Genomic DNA, 19,506 nt, shown 5'->3' with positions numbered 1-19,506 from the left:
AAACACATTCACACTTTTGGTGTGAAATGGTTGTATTTTCAAATTCATCAAATGCTTTCTTATCAAAAGTGTTTGTTCAGATGTGTCTGTCTGTCTATCTGTCTGTGTGACTGTGTGTGTGTGTGTGTGTGTGTGTGTGTGTGTGTGTGTGTGTGTGTGTGTGTATCTGTCCGTGTGTCTATGTGTCTGTCTGTCTGTCTGCCTGTCTGTCTGTCTGTTTCTGTCTGTATGTCTGTCTGTGTGTCTGTCTGCCTGTCTATGTGCCTGACTGTCTGTTTGTCTGTGTCTGCCAGTGTGTGTGTGTGTGTGTGTGTGTGTGTGTGTGTGTGTGTGTGTGTGTGTGTGTGTGTGTGTGTGTGTGTGTGTGTGTGTGTGTGTTTCCATCTTAAACTCATATTCTGTTAGACTCCTTTAGAAAATGTACTCGGTGACTGGCTTCTAGTCCAGCATTTTCTAGCAAGCTGGACAAATAGCCTGAATGTTTCAGAATATTTGTATGCACACAGGTTTAATCCTCTTTAACCTACTCAGGAATGGTGTCATTGCCAAATGGTTTTTTTTTTCTTCTGCTAACGTCACTGCCATGTGAGGTCAGTAGTACTGCTGCTCTGCCACAAACTACCGAAAGTGGAATTTAGGAACAACTCCGACATTGATGGTTACTGTGACGGGTATTACAAACACAACAATATCTGTGATTATAGTTTTGGAGTGTAGTGTATATTAAGTTTTGGTTAATTTTGACTCTTTATTCAGTAGTTCGTCAACTTTAAATGGAAGGTTTGCCTGTCAGATTCCTACTTCTTACTCACTAACATGCTGTTGGTGAGTAAACATAAATTATAATGTACAGCTTTTATTTTTATTATTTTATGATAATGTACGGCTTCATTTTTATTATTTTATTATAATTTACAGCATTTGCAGCGAAGATATTGCATCTTTTCATGCTGTGATTTTGAATATTGCTTATTGTTTAGCCAGATAGTATCAAACGTGTTATTTCATATTAGCTGTCAATCTCCAGTGTAGATGACAATTTGTCCTCTAGCAGAAGTCCATATGAAACCCACTACTGTTACAGCTGTGGTCAGAGCCACCTCTCTCTGTTGGAGAGCTCCGCGCTTGCTAACACAGTCTTTAATATTAATGAACCATACAAAAGATGGCTCATGAACAATTCAGTTAATGTACCACCAATGATATGTAGCCCAAGTGAAGATCCCTGTTGTGGGTGTCTGCATCACAAATATAGGCAAGAATGGGCAGTTGGGGGTGTCCGGGTGGTGTAGCAGTCTATTCCATTGCCTACCAACATGGGGATCGCCGAATCAAATCCACGTGTTGCCTCCGGCTTGGTCGGCGTCCCTACAGACACAACTGGCTGTGTCTGCAGGTGGGAAGCCGGCTGTGGGTATGTGTCCTGGTTGCACTAGCGCCTCCTCTGGTCGATCTGGTTGCATGTTCAGGGGGGAGGGGGACTGGGGGGAATAGCGTGAGCCTCCCACGCACTACGTCCGCCTGGCGAAACTCCTCACTGTCAGGTGAAAAGAAGCGGCTGGTGACTGTATATGTATCGGAGGAGACGTAGTCTGCATCCCTCCCCGGATCCGCAGAGGGGTGGAGCAATACCCGGACAGTTCGAAAGTGTGGGGTAATTGGCCGGATATAATTGGGAAGAAAAAGGGGGAACCCCCCCCCCCCACCAAAACACTGGGATTGGGAAAAGACAAAATATGTTTTAAGAAGTATTGATTTTTCAGTCGATGAAATTTGAGATGGTGCCTGCTTTAGTGTAGATGCATTATAGTCATTGTTAAAATTCAGAGAAATCCTGCTCTACTGAGATTCCACTGACACCAAGGTCTCTTCAGTGGGTATCGAGGTCAGATCAGGAAGGAAGTGGCACACGCAAGAGGCAGTTGAGCGGGCTTAGGCAAGGTTGTGGCACAGCATCCTGATGGGCACTGTGGCAGCTGGTGGGGCCGGGCTCTGGAGCAACTGAAGACCTTGCTACAGTAAAGCCCGAGGAAAGGGGAGGTAAAAGCTGATCCAGGAAGAGGTATGCGCAGAGGTGGAGGAAGCTCACTACAGCAGAATGGTGGGTATGTGCAAACAGGGGGGCTGGACCAAGTGGGAGCATACGGCCGACCAAAGGTCACCTGGGCAGAACTCTGGAAGGCGGAATCACACCGATTCAAGTTTTTGGTCAAGTCAGTGTATGATGTCCTTCTGAGCCCTTCCAACCTGTTCATCTGGGGCCTGGCAGACTCACCTGCTTGCCAACTCTGCCAGAAAAAGGGATCCTTGGAGCACATCCTGAGCTGCTGTCCAAAGACCTTGGGAGAGGGGTGGTATCGTTGGCACCATGACCAAGTTCTGCAGGCAGTAGCAGACACCATCTGCTCTGGGATCAGCTACAGCAAGCAACAACACTCAACAAAATGCACCATTGCCTTTGTTCAAACAGGGGAGAAGCCCCGGCCCCAACCAAAGCCCAGCATGGGCTGCTTGCAACAGCAAGGGACTGGCAGTTCCTGGTCGATCAAGGGAGACAGCTGTCGTTCCCGGATGCCATCGCAGCCACCACACTCAGGCCAGATATGGTCCTGATGTCTGTGGCAACCAAGCAAGTGGGTTTGCTAGAGTTAACTGTTCCATGGGAAGATTGGATGGAGGAGATGCAAGAAAGGAAGAGAGCCAGGTATGCAGATCTGGTAGCTGAGTGTCGGAGGAATGGATGGAAGGCCCACTGTGAACTGGTTGAAGTGGGCTGCAGGGGGTTTGCAGGCCAGTCTCTACACCGGGTCCTGGGACTCTTGGGGATTTATGGGCTGCAAAGAAGAATAGCTGTTAGGAACATCTTGGAAGCCGCTGAAAAGGCTTCCCATTGGCTCTGGGTGAAGAGGGGTGACATGCGTGGCGTAATGTACTACCTGGACACAAGTCGGGGCTTGGTCATCCCCAACTGGGTTACTCAGGTGAGGGTGTCTGATGTTAGGACCCAAAACACCTGATGACCCTGGGTTCATTACTGATGATGTGTCCAGTTTGCACTACATGGTGTATCAAAGAACTGAATATATGAGAGAGAGTGTATGCCATTGCTCAGGGTTGTCATAGTTACTCACTGGTGTACCACTTTATAATTGTGCCATGTACCAGAGCTAAGATTCACATTCAGTAACTTCTTTCATGTATTAACGGCTTGTTTACCATTACCTAAACAGGATGTTTCAGACGCATCATGAACACCCAAGTGCTTTATTTTAAGTAAAATGTTTTCTTCCCTCCCACTCTTTCTCTACCATCATACTTCATCCTCCAATCTCTCGCTCTCTCCCTTTGTGTGTGTGTCTTCTATGTCTATCCATTCTCTCTCTCATCTGCAGCTATTTAGTGAAAAGATAAGTGGGGCTGAAGGCACAAAGCTGGATGAAGACTTCATGGAGATGGAGAGGGTGAGTTTGATTGGTTTTCAGTAGAGCTTGAACTTTGTGCCTAAAACCTGAAGTTCCTCAAAAGGAACCAACAGATTTAAAGTTAGGTCAAACTCCTTTACTTGCCTACTAGCTTGGGGATGGGCAAAATATATGGGGGGGAAAAACACATAAAGCACTGTTTTAAAAAAAAAAAAAAACTTGGGTTTTGTTTTTGTGAGGTTTGGGCTCGTGAAAAGAGTTTACTAAAAACCTGCAATGGACAGGAATTCTGCAGGTTCTGATTAGGCTGAGACTAGGTGTGGGACGATATGAAAATGAAAATTTCATGTCTTGTTTATCCTGGTCAAAATAATTGCGATTCACAATATTATCCCGATAATCATCAAAATATGCTTAAAACTCTTAAAATGGCACTAAAACATGCTGGACTCACTTTACCTTACATTTTGTGAAGAAACAGATATTTTTATTGCATCACAGATAATAACGGATTACATTTATATAGCGCTTTCTAGATACCCAAAGCGCTTCACAGTGAAGGACGAAACTCACCTCAACCACCACCAATGTGTAGCACCCACCTGGGTGAAGCACGGCAGCCATTTTGCACCGGAACGCTCACCACACGTCAGCTTGAGGTGGAGAGGGAGGATTAATTGAGCGAATTACATGGGGGATGATGATAAGGTGGCCAGATGGAGAGAGCCAGGTTGAGAATTTTGCGAGGACACCGGGGGGACACCCCACCCTCCGGAACCCCCCCCCCACACACACACACACACACACTCTTTGTGATAAGTGTCATGGGAACTTTAATGACCACAGTGAGTCACAACCTCGGTTTAATGTCTCATCTGTAGGACAGCATCTCCTACACTACAGCACAGTGTCCCCATCACTGCACCGGGGCATTGTTTTGTTTTGTTTTTTAGGACCACGGGGAATAGTGCCCCCTACTGGCCCACAAATACCACTTCATAGTGGTGATCTATCAGATAGGAGTGATTTATCAGCTCTTCCTCAGGCCTGAGGAAGAGCTGTTAGATTGAAACATTGCCGAATAATAGTATTGGGAGCATTTCAGTGTGCAGACCTCACTACTTTGTTCTATGTTTTGCATTTGTTTTGCACCTAAATATTTTTTTTTCTGGATGTGTGTGTATACACTTAGTTCCTCATCACAGATAGGACACACATCTTTTTATAGGGAACATCCTTTTTAGTGAAAAACAAATCAGGGCAGATTCACGCCTTGACCACCCACATGTATAGGGATACTTTTTCCAAACGGATATTTTCCCCCTCTGTTTTAGAACGTCTGTTTTAGTTACTTAAAACGCCGTTTGCATGTGGATAAGAGGCCGAAACATACAGGAAAATTTTCATTTTGCTTAATTTCCGTATTAGTGTGGATGAGGCATCAGACTTGCCAACAACACCCAGCAGGTAATCACAATGACAACTTGCTCCCCTACGACCAACAAAACCTCCTCCACCGTCACACTTGGCTGTGGCGGGACTATCTGCATCCCATGATGGATGGATAGAGGTGTCATCTCAGGGGATGTCATTCCTCCGCATAACAACCAGCAAAAGATGGTAGGAATATCACCATTCAACCAACAAACAAAGGAAACACTTACCTAATCATGGAGAAAAGACAGATGGAAAATGAGGAAAAAAATCTCAGAAGTTAGAAACAGAGTACCATCAAACTCCGCGCCAAACACTCATTCACCACCACCTTCACTCACACTCACCCAGAACTCCCAGCATGCAGTGCAGAGAGAGAGACAACCTTTTCAAGTCAATCGTGTGAGGATATTCATGATTATCCCCATTTACGATCATCCCGATAATGGAAATTCACCATGATCAACTTTTTATGAGTGTTTTTTATTGTGATCTGCGATAAAATCCTATATCGTCCCATCCCTAGCTGAGACCTGAGTCATGATCTAGTTCAATTAAGAATTCCAAAGAAAATTGGACTGTTCAAATTCTTTGTAGATAGTGAAGATAGAGAGAGAAAGGGTTCCATCAGGAAGTACTCCAGTACTGTTGCAAGGTCTGTTTTTCCAGTCTTTTTGTCTTGCTCTTCTAGAAAATTGAGGTCACCAACAAGTCCGTATTTGACGTCTTATCAAAGACAACAGAATACCTCCAACCTAACCCAGGTAAAGCAGATGCTAATAAAGTCAAAGTCTTGCTCGTCGTGCGCACTGAGATGTGTTTTGTTAATATTTCAAAAGAATATTTCTTGATAACTACATTATATGAAGTGTAATAGTGGCAATCTTTTACTAAGTTGTTGGTATTTTTAGTGTCTATTCAGTATCCTATATTTAAAGAATTTAGTATCAATTTATGTTCTTAATTTGGTGTCCTTTTGACAGTATTAAACTCAATTATGAATGAAATGATAAACATACTTTCTCTGAATTATTCATGGAGCAAACTTTATTTCCATGCGCTGCACCAATATTTATTTCAGTCTTTTGAATTTTTAGCCTCCAGAGCCAAGCTGGGCATGCTCAACACTGTTTCTAAGATCCGGGGACAGGTGAAAACCACAGGCTACCCCCAGAGCGAAGGCCTTCTGGGAGACTGCATGCTCCGCTACGGTCATGAGTTGGGAGAGGACTCCGTCTTTGGTACTATACCATAGCTTATATGTTCATATGTGCTACATATAAAAAGGAGATTGCACCCAGATCCACCGCACTAGTCTGGTAGGAATGCAGTGTCTCTATTGCTATAATTCTGTCTCTAATTTGTCTCTATCTTTATGATTAATTTGCATGAAGGTGCACGAGGGTTAATAGAGAGGGGGTTGTGAGAGAAAGAGGGAAATGCAGAGAGAAAGAGACAAGTGAGCAGGTTAGTTATTGAGTTCCACTACCCAGGAAAAGAAAGAAATTTTCTGAAGGTCAGAAGTTGGGTGATGAATTTGCCCACGCTTCTGGTTCTAGAGTGTAAAAGGTCTGGGGGGATGATTAATTTGCAGTCGATGGTTCTTTCTGCAGACCTAATGATAGTAGTAGTCTGGCTCCGTCCTGTGTTGTGTTCAGCTGGCATTAGTCTGTTATGTAGGAGATGAGAATGGACTCAACGTGGAAATGAACCATCATTGCCATGGCAGCTTGACTCACTTAAACCATCAAAGAAGGTTTATCCTCTGCTGACTTTACATCTTCTTTTTTCTTCGGCATAAAATCTGTTGTCCTAAAATGCATATGCAACATACTTGCCATTATTTACAGGATGTCATGGGAAATATCTTGAAGCCCTCTTTGAAGAGAAGTCAAACATACTCTAGCAAGGGGTACAAATGAGTCGTAAAAAACATTAAGGTCACCAAAATGGTAAAAAAAAAATGTGTAGGTTTTTTTTTCCTACTCTGAATCTTGATTTTCAGAGCTCTCACTTCACAGTTCTGGTCCACATGTGATGAGTCAGCGGCCAGGCAAGCCTTTGCTGGTGTTAATAAATGTCCAGCTATGAGGTCAAATCAGTGAGAGAACCTGTGGAGAGTGAGAACCCAGATAAACTTTAGCATAGACACAGTGAACAAGTATTCATAACTGCAAGCAAGCTTGAGCATACTAACAGCAGCATGTAAGTTAACTGAAAGTAGGATTGGACACTAACTGACTATTATTGTTTGCCATCTTTCAATGGTATTGTATTGGGATGACATTCGGGTATTGTGATACACAATTTGGTTGTCTAAATTAATGATAATGAGAATCTATTACCTACAATTTCTCACAATAGGAGGTCTGAAATATGTGTGGGAGTATTATTTGAAAATAGTTTTGCTTTGATATTACGCTTTACTTGAACAAACAGTTCTATGTGAGGAACTAAAGTGGGTTTCTGTGGTATTTTTGCATATGTGAGCAGATATCGTGATATGTATTGATAAATGCTCTATGATCATCATGATCATATTTCCCACAATCTCCAAGCACTATAATTGAAAGCACCCTCTGCCCAGTCAGTCATTCATTCATTCGTTCGTTCATTCATTCATTCATTCATTCATTCATTCATTCATTCATTCATTCATAAGCTTTTTCTACCTGAATTCAGTTAAGGGCTGCGGGGGGCTGAAGCCTATCCCTGTATGTGTTGGGCAGATTGCAGAGAGACCCTGGGCACATCGGCACTCCATCACAGGGACCCACACATGCAATCACTTACAATTTCTCATTTATCTGTGAACAACTAAGTCTCTAACTTGGCTAACTTGCGTGTCTTTGTACTGTTGTAGGAAAACCCGGGTAACATCGGGATCACATGCAGACACCGCACAGAATGGCTGGAATAGAATTCAGGACCCTTCACTTTCCTTTTGAAGCATACAATTTCCCAGAGCTACTCCTTGCCCTCTATTAAAAGTTTTGTCACTCTAATAGTCTTGGCAGATAAGCCTATTGTGTGTATCTGTGTTATTTTAGGATATATGGAGCTTAACTTCAGTTCATTCAAAATGTCCTTGGTCATCATGACATGTAAGATACTGTTTGATGGCTTCTGTCTGAACATTTAATGCCATTTTATCTCAGTCTTCTGTCTTCTATCACGTTTAAAACAATGAGACTGGAATACAAAACTACCTTTTCTCTTTTATTTGTGAAATGAATGCATTGTTTCCATCTTGATTCTCTTTTGTCCAGATATATGCCTTAAATTGGTATCTGTCATTTAATGTAAGGCAAGAAAATCAGCCCCAAAGCTGTAGCCCCAGGCAATATACATTCCTGGGAGCATTATACTCAGTTGGCTGGGTCCGTTCTACTGTCTGTCTCGATTTTAACTCAATCCTGACTCCTGCTGGGCTCTACTGGGATATTCCAATCAAAACGAATGCAAAAAAATAGACATTTACATATAAATCGACTCTAGCTTTCCTTTTGGCATATTGCCCCCATGGAAAGAGCTGTTGGTGATTGGGTGGTCATGTCTCCGTTTCCCTCAGGGTGTGCACTGGTGGATATGGGTGAGTCCATGAGGCAGATGGCTGAAGTTAAGGACTCCCTGGACATAAACGTGAAACAGAACTTCATTGACCCCCTGCAGACTCTACAGGACAAGGATCTCAAAGAGATTATGGTACATTGATAATGGGGTCTACAGCTGACTCAAAGTTATGAGTTTATTTATTGTGTAGATGTGCTCAATCCAGTTCAGGCTGGCAGGGAACTTGAGCCTCCTCTCCAGGCATTAGTCAGGAGGCAGCGAGAACCGGCTGCTAGTCCACCACAGGGCCTCCACGCAGTCACTCACATACCATTCATATCTAAGGGCATTTTGCAGTTTCCTATTGACCCACCTTGCATGTATTTTGACTGCTGGCGGACACTCACATGAACATTGAGACGACATGCAAATGCTGCACAGAATGAAGGGGATCAAACCCAGGACTCTCTTCCTTGTTGTGATGCAATATTGCTAACCACTAAGTTGCATTGCCACCTTAATGAAAGATTTATTTTTGTTCCAATCAGAACATTTTAATGAGTTAGTATCTGTGAACCTGAGCTACATGATCATCCAAATTACAGATTAAGACCAGAATCTGTGATCATTCTGCCATTTAACTTTGAGTGGCTGAATTTATTAACATGCAGCCTTGATTATGTATTGTCCATCCTTTTCAATTCCTTCCCTCTGAAAATTGAATATTTTCTGGTTTGGAATTATTTCACTATAAATTTAAAGTAAACTGTTAATATCAGTAATGTTGAATAATATTAAACCTGATATTGGGCATCCGGCTAGCATAGCAGTCTATTTGGTTGCCCACCAACACGGAGATTGCCGGTGTGAATCCCCGTGTTACCTCTGGCTTGGTCGGTCATCCCTACAGACACAATTGGCTGTGTCTGTGTGTGGGAAGCCAGATGTGGGTGTGTGTCCTGGTTGCTGCACTAGTGCCTCCTCTGGTCAACTGGGGCGCTTGTTCGGGGGGAGGGGGAACTGGGGGGAATACCGTGACCCTCCCATGCACTACGTCCCCTTGGCGAAACTCCTCACTGTCAGGGGAAAAGAAGCGGCTGGCGACTCCACATGTAGCAGAGGAAGCCTGTGGTAGTCTGCAGCCCTCCCCGGATTGGCAGAGGGGGTGGAGCAGCGACTGGGACGGCTCGGAAGAGTGAGGTAATTTGCCAGATACAATTGGAGTAAAAATGGGGCAAATCCAAAAAAAAGAAAAGAAAAAACCCTTATATTTACCATTCCTTTATTTTGTTGTATTTGGAGGATGGGTGTGCTTGTATGCCATTATGATCAACCAGCACTAACTTAAACAATGTTTATATGTTAAACTATGAAGCTAGAATGAAGACGGTCTTTAATGTACCAAAAAACAACAAAAACTTCAAAACTTGGAACACTATACTTACAATACTGAAGGGATGCTGGTGTGAAACTAAATGTTATTGTAAGTTACTTTAAATAATTTAAGTTACCTTGTCTTTAGTGTGAATTGTAAACAATTCAAGTTATCTGTGCTTTTCAGACACTGACCAGTAAATATTACAGTAGCTAACTGCTCCCCCTCGCCCAACCACCCCACCCTCCCGGAAAGTGTACATAGTTATTTTGGAATAAACCTCTTCCTGTGTCCAGCACCACCTGAAGAAACTGGAGGGCCGCCGATTAGACTTTGATTACAAGAAAAAGCGGCAGGGGAAGATTCCAGACGAGGAGATCCGCCAGGCCGTGGAGAAGTTCGACGAGAGCAAGGACCTGGCCGAGAGGAGCATGTTCAACTTCCTGGAAAATGATGTAAGAAGGAAGCAGCATACATTAATATGCCACGTTGTAATGGCCAGTGTGCGCTGTATCTGATGAGTCCCATGATTGTTCTTCACACAGGACACTTGTAATATCTATGCTTGCAGACCGACTACAAACATCTTGCACATTTTTTAAGGAAACCCAGGTTGAACTTGTGCATTTTTCTGAAGTTCATAAACATTTGTATTTTCATATCACAATAAAACTCAAAGAAAGTCAGATGAACTGATTCATCATACTTTGATTTTCCTACCTTGATTATGGAGCATGCATAAAGACGTCACAATGAAACGCTTCTGACTTTGTGTCCAAAGGCCTTAAAACAGCAGTTTCATTTAGTCTCCAGTTTGTAGTTTACTGCACGTTGTCCATTGCATAAACCTTATCGTTCTACTGATGCTTTTATATATGTTTGGATGATATTTTACGTCCTCATGTCAATCGACCAAGCTTTAGTCGGAAGAGCGCTGGGTGGCACCTTTTTAGTGAGTTTCTTTCTTGTAATTTAAGGATCTAAAATGTCAAAGAGTGTGAGTTGATATGAAAACAGCAAAAACGATCCTTTCCTGTTTATAAGGTGAAGTATATGTAAACAGGCACTATGAATCAGGGCACAGTAAATGTTGAGTTGAGGTTTTGAGCTTAAAGGTGATAAGACAAAAATGGATTTGGACTATTGAAGTATTTCACTGTGATCCATAGAGGGGCCTGTGGTAATGTGATAATATAATGATTATTGCTTTGACTTAACGTTTGCATATTGTTCATGTTGTTTGTAAAGGTGGAACAGGTGACCCAGCTGTCGGCACTGATTGAAGCAGCAGTAGATTACCATCGGCAGTCCTCTGAAATTTTAGAGGATCTCAGTGCCAAGTTGCAAAAGAGGTAAGACTCATTGACCCAAGTACTTCAATTGATATTTCACTCCTTTAGATTTGTTTTGACTTTGTAGTGTACATGTGTTTCTGGGACAATGACGCCATTTCACTCTGTCTGCCACACTTTCCAATAAGTTTTCTTTTTTCCCCTCAATATTAAAAGTCTGTGGGAGACAGCAGATCCTCAAGGTAGTATTTTATAGAAGTGTGCTTCCGGAAATGTGAAACTATTTTGCATTTTGCATATATTTTTACAAACATTAACCTGCCTCTTTTGCTTGCTGTCTCATTTTGACTTGTGCTACTGTGTGCTTTGTAGTAAAGTTAAATGCTTTACAAATCGTATCAAACAATGAATTGTCATTTTAAAGAAAAACATTATTTTATTGTCGGTAGTAACTTTATACCTAATGCTGTCCTAACACCTTCTCATTTCAGGATAGCTACAGCCAGCAGCCGCCCCAAACGAGAGTTCCAACACAAGTCCATCATGAGCAGCATCGAGGCTATCGACAGTCAGCACAACGGATTCTCTCATACCTCCTCCCTCAAATTGTCAGGTAGAACCACAATTTCAGCTCTAACCCATTTTATTTTGTTTATCGTTGCCTGTTTTTCTTCATATAGTAACATCGCTGTCAACATCATCACATTGTTCTGCTTGGGTTTTTGGTGGTCTGCCATTCTTTACAGATATCCAGCTCAACCCCACAGTCAATGGGAAAAGTATGTATCCCTCTACTAATTGTTAATATTTTGATTGTCAGGCCTTCACCCTTCATGAGGCTTTTGTGCTAGCTAACCCACACTTTTATGGATCAGGGGTTGTGAATAACCACCGCTTAATTTCCTCTGATGGTGCTCTGTTCATTGCGGAGATTCATTTGTGAGATGATTTTGTTTGCCCTCTAGTGGTAAAATTGCGCTATAACCGCAACTGAATTGGTGTAAGTGATACGGTTAATTTTACACTGATCAGCCTAGTCAGAGGATGTTTTGCTTTGGCGTGTGTTTGCATGCCTTTTTGTGTGTTTGTTTGGTGCTCATCATCATCGCCATGTGTCTCCATTCCACCCAGTCGATCACTTTAGCTCTGTTCCTCTGTCTTGGCCAGAAAACTCAACTACAAATGGAGATAGCCACCGTGAGTAACTCTACACCTACACAAACACATACTGTACAGGTGAACTTGATATTTTGGACTACCAGAATCATCATCATCTTTTAAAGTCACCACATATTGAAAATAATATTTTATGCAAATCCTTTCATGAGATATATTTTTTTAATCTAATCTAATCTTTTATCATAATGTTTTACCCTCTAATCTGTTTTTTGTTAGTTTTGTCACATTTTGCTCATTTTAATTGATTTCTGAGTATGTCTACTTTTTTTGATTGCAGAAGCACTTTGTGCATTTTTAAGTGCACACACACACACACACACACACACACACACACACACACACACACACACACACACACATTAGGGGTCTTTTCAGTCACACAAAACAAAAAAGATAGAAAATTGTAATTTAACCTAAGAATGAATGGAAGTCAAATCTTGAAGATCCTGGAAGAAAAATCACTTCTTCGTGTCTCCATGGATCTTCACTATCAAAGTACCAGGAAAAAGAAAATCATTCTTAATTAACCAGTCTGTTGGAAAAGAACCAAAAAAAAAATTGAATCTGAAATTATTTATACGTGATTATTTATACATGTGGAGAATCCTGTACCACTGTTTCAATGTATGGGAACAACTCGAGTTATATAACAGCTTCTCTCTCTTGTCCTCTCTTCATCTTTCTATCTGTTCTGACTCCTCACCTATCTTATTTATTTAATCTTCATCTATCTATCCCTTTCTTGTTTCTCTTCTTTTTTTCTCCTTCCATTTCATCTTTCCTTCTCTGCATGTCTCGGTGCATAAACAGAGTTGCCGGATCAGCCGTGCTGCCGCTCCCTCTATGACTTTGAGCCAGAGAACGAGGGTGAGCTTGGCTTTAAGGAGGGAGACATCATCATCCTCACAAACCAGATTGATGAGAACTGGTATGAGGGCATGATCCATGGCGAGTCTGGCTTCTTTCCCATCAACTACGTGGAGGTCATTGTCCCCCTACCCCAGTGAGACCAGCAGAAACTCTGGGGTCTGGTCCTATAAGACTCCAGTACTTTCATAGACTCCACACTAAAAGCACACAGCCTCCAACCTTCGGTCTTGCAACTTGGCTCAGTCCTGGATATTTGAGGCCTGCTCGACCTCAAGCTGAAAAAACATCACCCTGGATTTTAACCGAGCCAGAGAGGTAGTAGCTTTAGGCTCAATGTGTCAGCTATCACGTCATTTATCAATGATATGTATGGACTGACACAAACTGAAGCCCATGCCATGAAGTGAGAATTCACTGGCTGCAGCCCACTAGGACTGGTCTGAAAATGTCAATCAAAACTCTTCATTCCAGCCTCTCATGGCTCTTCAAACACAAAGTCAGGTCCTTCTATAAGGTTATAACTTCATTCTTTTTCTCCAAAACTCCTCTGCCTGAGCCTTCACCACCTTGTCATCTACTGGGTCTAACACTTACCTTGAAGTGCATTGCTGGACATAATGAGTGCATTATAACCATATTAACAGGATATTTGCGTTGACCTTACATTATGGTCCAACTGGAACCTTAACATGCCTTTCAATGTGGCATAGCACACATTACAATACATTTGATATTCTAAAATCTTTTGAAGCTATTCAGTTAATAGAGAATGTGTTGTGTATTGTATGCCATCACTTGTTTTTTTTTTTAAAATATATATATAAATATTGCACACAGTGTTGCTACGTATTTATGATGCCTCATAAGGCCTTATCAGCGTGCACCTCAAGTTAAGTCTTGCCAAAATTAAAGTGGATTTTGTTGTTCACACTATAGACTAACCATTTCATCAACCTCGGCTTTTGCTCAGCGGTGCCTTGCCTTGGCCCACAGACATTCCATATTTAGTTTGGATGTTGTTTCTTTTATGGTCGTGTGAACAGTCGAACCTGAAGTTCCAAAGATTTGTTGTTGAGGCTCAGGCTCTATCGTCGTCATTCCCATTAGCCACTCAAATTGCTTTGGAAGTCTTTGACCATCAAACTATATGGCTAACCACATGTCAGAGGTTGACAGACTATATTGGACAGTCGTTATGTTTAACTTTCAGAACTTAAGTTGCACCTGTGTTTGAAATACCACGTTTGACTGCGATTTCCAGAAGGAATTACCTGGTGTAAATTGCTACTCATTTACAATTTGCCTTTGTTTAGGTCAGCCTGTCTTGTATTGTAGCTCCTCTCTTTCTCTCTCGCTCGCTCTCACTCTCTCTGTCTTTCTCTCCCTGTCTTGCTCTCTTGCGCTCTCGTGTTCTCTGTCTTTGGTACAAATTGTATTCTAGCTCCTCTCTCTCTCTCTGTCTGTCTTGGGTGCAAATTGTATTTTAGCTCCTCTCTCTCGCTCTCTCTCTCTCTCTCTCTCTCTCTTGCTCGCTCTCTCTCCTCTCTGTTGCTGTCTCTGTCTTTGGTGCAAATTGACTTTTGCCTGTCTGCCTGCTGTGCTCTTACGTGTTGCCCAAACACATTTTTAAAGACTGTGAATAACTGAAGTGAACGCCATCCTTCTGAATGTCGCACTGTTTCTCTCCTGTTTACATGGTCTAGACTTATTGTGGCACGCCTCATAGTAAGGACTGTACACCTGCTCTGTGTCAGATAGGGATGAATGCCTTGTTTCACTTTAAATTGTTTGAAAAGTGCTTTAAAAATGTTAAATGTCTGTATTGCACTGAAGCTTTAGAATCTACCTACCACACACTTATGAACATGCACCTAATTATGTTTCCCCCTCCTCCAGCGTTGCACTTTCTGTATTATTCACAACAGGGTTAAAACCCCTACGGCATATCAGATATATGTGTAAAGTCTTTACTCTGGTAGATACTTAGATATATATATAATATGTGACCTCAGGGCCTGTAGTTATCAAGCGTCTCAATTACTTCCAGGAATTGCGCTGAAAGTATGACTAAAAATACTCCTACTAAAGAGTAGGAGTAGGCAGTAAGCTATGAAGCTTTCTTATTCGCACTCGCAACTAGGAGTGGGACTCCTAAGGGAAACTGGTATCCCTGTTTTACAACAGTTTGCACCACAAAGTGAAATTATAGTGCCATATTGTCGTTTTCTTTACAGTGCGCATTCTGAGGAATTTACCCATGCCATGGACTAAATAGGCCTATAGCCTATTTAAGTGATTTTCGATATGGAAAATGTAATCATAGAGAATTTTACACATTATCAATGTGTATCTATCTGCTTACATATGCAAAACTATGCTGAAGAATCCAACTAAATTGCATCACATTGAACTGTTTGGTAAAAAAAACTAATATCAAACAAAAACGTTTTATAAGTTTAGATAATAGATACCCATTACCATTAATTTAGGCCACAAATTTATCTATCATGGTATGACGACATCAGAATTTCATGCTATTTCAATGCCATTGAAAGGCGATAGATAATTATACTGAATTATTGCCCAACCCTAGCCTACTTGTGGCGATAGCTTCTTATTTTGTTAGTTTAATGCAACCATAATTCTACAGGTTCAAGGCCGGTTTAAATGTCCCTCATCTAAACGGAGCAGGATCAAGAGGCTGTGGTTATCAACCTCCCCTTTGGAGGAGGGCTATTATCATCAAGCAAGTGACATGGGGGGGGTCTAACAAAAGTTTAAGACAGCTCTCACTCAGCACCCTGACTCATACATACACCCAGGTCATCTGGTCACTGTATTGATAGTCAGATATTTTGTGGACATCACATGTTACATTGTGGTATTGCTTGTGATTCAAGAATGCATCTTCGTCCGCACTTGGGACGTTAATCTCAATACCTGCTCCCCTTGTATCACTGACAACCCCAGGACACCAGACAGCTCACAAGATACCTGATTGTTTCTATGTTACTTGTTTTTGAGTGGTGGGAAACTGGAGGAATCTAGTCACTAGATTAGGCACTGTTTGGGTAATCGTAGTTAACTGTTAATTTATTATTCCACTGATGGATGTTTGTAAAAGACCTGAATCGATGCTTGTTGCGCTGTTACATTGTTCCATTTGCCAAGCACAGTTTCAAGAACTTTGGTTAGGACGCCTGTCAAGCTCATCTAAAGAGTCAAACCGTCAATGGTGTTGATAGAAGTGCTCAACTAATGAGGAGCAGGAATATCAATACAGATGCAGGAAAAAAAACTTTTAATACATAACTTAATAGTTTTTTGTTGAATCACATTAGCAGCTGATGAGTGCACGACGCACGAAACAAGCTTGTACTGCTATGTATTAAAAGTTTTTTTTCTGCATCTGTATTTCAAGTAAATTCTTTATGAGACAGTACAAGCCTGTTTCATGCCATAAGCGATCATCAGCTGTCAATAAAGCTACGCGGGAAAGAACACACCATTTACTGCCTCGTCATGGACATCGCGTGCGCAACGTCCAATGGGGAAGGGAGAGGTGCGACATTCAAAAAATTCAAAAACAGGTGATCGCTGACGGTCCAATGGGGGGTTGGTATTTGTCTATTGACGTGATTTATTTATAATTACAAAATATGTGCTTATATCTATGTCTGCAACTGCTTGCCAACTCATTCCTTACTGCTAGTTGAATATGCTTTGTTCTTTGAGAGGATGTCCGCCAAATTACCAAATATAACGGGTTAAATATGTGACATAATGGCGGACAGAAACATTTATTATTTGGTCATTTAGCCGCTATATTTGGCCATTGGCGCACAAAAACGTTTAGAAGTTAGATGTAGTCAACTACCTAGTTGGCTAACGTTAGCCAGCTAGCAAGAAAACGAAATGCGCAAACGAAAAATATCAAGACTTTTTCTCATTCCCTGGCTATCCAAACCCAGCCTCCTCTATATCAGATGCCGACGGTGTCGAGACCAACTCGACCGGTGAAGGTCCTCAAGTGACATTTGAGTCATCCCAGTCCGAGTCAGCCAGTGTGTAATCCTGTACAGATGATAACCAAGCGCAGCAAGTGGAATCTTCCTCTCCCGTCCCCGACAATGTTATTGTATACTGGAGGCACTGATCTGATGGAACAGTTGTAACTCGTCTAGTAGGGTTGGCCGTACTTGATCACAGTCATGCAGAAGGAACCCTATATACTATCAAGTCGCTGCTTGACAATGCAGATCCACCCAATCCAAACCGGTGGGTACACAAATTGAGTGCTTTTGGAGTGGATGGTGCAAGCGTTAACATGGGTGCAACGGGGAATATGGGTTTATAGTTTAGGGTTAGGGTTAGACTACACTGGCTGCCAAGTGACACTGACGTGGTGGTGTTGGTGGGAGATATGGACTCTGAGCCTGAATAAGCAGGAAACAACTAATTGTACATAGTTGAATAAAAGTGGGAAAAAAATAAAAGAAGACTGGGCGTATAAGTATGTGTGGTTATATGATTGCAGTGTTTTGAACATTGCACATATTGTGTATGTAAAGAAGACATTGTGTAGACCAGCGTTTCTCAAACCTACCCTGAAGGACCACTTGCCTTGCATGTTAGAGCTCTCCCTGCTCCAACACAGCTGATTCAAATGATCAACTCTTTATGAACTCCTGAAGCTGCCTAATAATCTGTTGGAGCAGGGAGCGATCTAAAACATGCAGGACAAGTGGTCCTCCAGGAGAGATTTGTGAAACGCTGGTGTAGACTATAGGCAGAGCAAACAAAGGCACACAGCGCAGAAGGGAAAGAAAAAGGCAGCGTGAGACAGTCATTTAACAACATAGCATATGGCATCACTATATTGTGGCTCCTGAAAAATTGATTTGGTTCCTAAATAGTTTGGGTTTAGGATTGGTTCATCTACACTACCGTTCAAAAGTTTGGGATCACCCAAACAATTTTGTGTTTTCCATGAAAAGTCACACTTATTCACCACCATATGTTGTGAAATGAATAGAAAATAGAGTCAAGACATTGACAAGGTTAGAAATAATGATTTGTATTTGAAATAAGATTTTTTTTACATCAAACTTTGCTTTCGTCAAAGAATCCTCCATTTGCAGCGATTACAGCATTGCAGACCTTTGGCATTCTAGCTGTTAATTTGTTGAGGTAATCTGGAGAAATTGCACCCCACGCTTCCAGAAGCAGCTCCCACAAGTTGGATTGGTTGGATGGGCACTTCTTTGAGCAGATTGAGTTTCTGGAGCATCACATTTGTGGGGTCAATTAAACGCTCGAAATGGCCAGAAAAAGAGAACTTTCATCTGAAACTCGACAGTCTATTCTTGTTCTTAGAAATGAAGGCTATTCCATGCGAGAAATTGCTAAGAAATTGAAGATTTCCTACACCGGTGTGTACTACTCCCTTCAGAGGACAGCACAAACAGGCTCTAACCAGAGTAGAAAAAGAAGTGGGAGGCCGCGTTGCACAACTGAGCAAGAAGATAAGTACATTAGAGTCTCTAGTTTGAGAAACAGACGCCTCACAGGTCCCCAACTGGCATCTTCATTAAATAGTACCTGTTAGAGCCTGTTTGTGCTGTCCTCTGAAGGGAGTAGTACACACCGGTGTAGGAAATCTTCAATTTCTTAGCAATTTCTCGCATGGAATAGCCTTCATTTCTAAGAACAAGAATAGACTGTCGAGTTTCAGATGAAAGTTCTCTTTTTCTGGCCATTTTGAGCGTTTAATTGACCCCACAAATGTGATGCTCCAGAAACTCAATCTGCTCAAAGAAGTGCCCATCCAACCAATCCAACTTGTGGGAGCTGCTTCTGGAAGCGTGGGGTGCAATTTCTCCAGATTACCTCAACAAATTAACAGCTAGAATGCCAAAGGTCTGCAATGCTGTAATTGCTGCAAATGGAGGATTCTTTGACGAAAGCAAAGTTTGATGTAAAAAAAATCTTATTTCAAATACAAATCATTATTTCTAACCTTGTCAATGTCTTGACTCTATTTTCTATTCATTTCACAACATATGGTGGTGAATAAGTGTGACTTTTCATGGAAAACACGAAATTGTTTGGGTGATCCCAAACTTTTGAACGGTAGTGTATATTTTTTTTTTTTGGTTGCCTGGAGCACTGACTAAGAGTAATGTTGATAATGTGCCCTCGCTCCTATTCATTAAAGCAGGAACTAAAATGGCATTCCTCTGAAAGGTTGGGGCAGTTTCCATTGACTGTCTACCTTGAGACGTGTGATAACTGCGGGCCCAGATGTTCTTTGTACTGTACAGAGATGAAACTGTTAAATCCACTAAGTAACTTTATCTCTTTGTTGTAATGTAGATCGAAA

At 41.8% G+C, this 19,506-nt stretch overlaps 1 protein-coding gene across 2 annotated transcripts in view; it reads left to right on the top strand.

Annotated features, from left to right (window-relative positions):
- The window catches only part of sh3gl3a (SH3-domain GRB2-like 3a), a 63,207-nt gene that overhangs the window by 32,410 nt on the left and 11,291 nt on the right, over positions 1–19,506 (top strand). The window contains exons 2-11 of one of the 2 annotated variants that reach the window (XM_056278317.1): positions 3,393–3,461; positions 5,548–5,620; positions 5,954–6,097; positions 8,428–8,561; positions 10,080–10,238; positions 11,032–11,135; positions 11,567–11,688; positions 11,822–11,854; positions 12,207–12,272; positions 13,065–13,949. In XM_056278317.1, the coding sequence (XP_056134292.1) occupies positions 3,393–3,461; positions 5,548–5,620; positions 5,954–6,097; positions 8,428–8,561; positions 10,080–10,238; positions 11,032–11,135; positions 11,567–11,688; positions 11,822–11,854; positions 12,207–12,272; positions 13,065–13,261 (1,101 nt within the window). In that variant the 3' untranslated portion in view covers positions 13,262–13,949. Of the gene's footprint in view, positions 1–3,392; positions 3,462–5,547; positions 5,621–5,953; positions 6,098–8,427; positions 8,562–10,079; positions 10,239–11,031; positions 11,136–11,566; positions 11,689–11,821; positions 11,855–12,206; positions 12,273–13,064; positions 13,950–19,506 lie in introns of those variants that run through there. The other variant, XM_056278318.1, reaches the window with a different exon arrangement.

Source organism: Lampris incognitus, chromosome 4 (assembly GCF_029633865.1).
Source record: "Lampris incognitus isolate fLamInc1 chromosome 4, fLamInc1.hap2, whole genome shotgun sequence".
NCBI classification, from domain to species: domain Eukaryota; kingdom Metazoa; phylum Chordata; class Actinopteri; order Lampriformes; family Lampridae; genus Lampris; species Lampris incognitus.
Note: the sequence above shows the minus strand (reverse complement) of the source record. Positions and strands in the feature narration are given on the sequence as shown.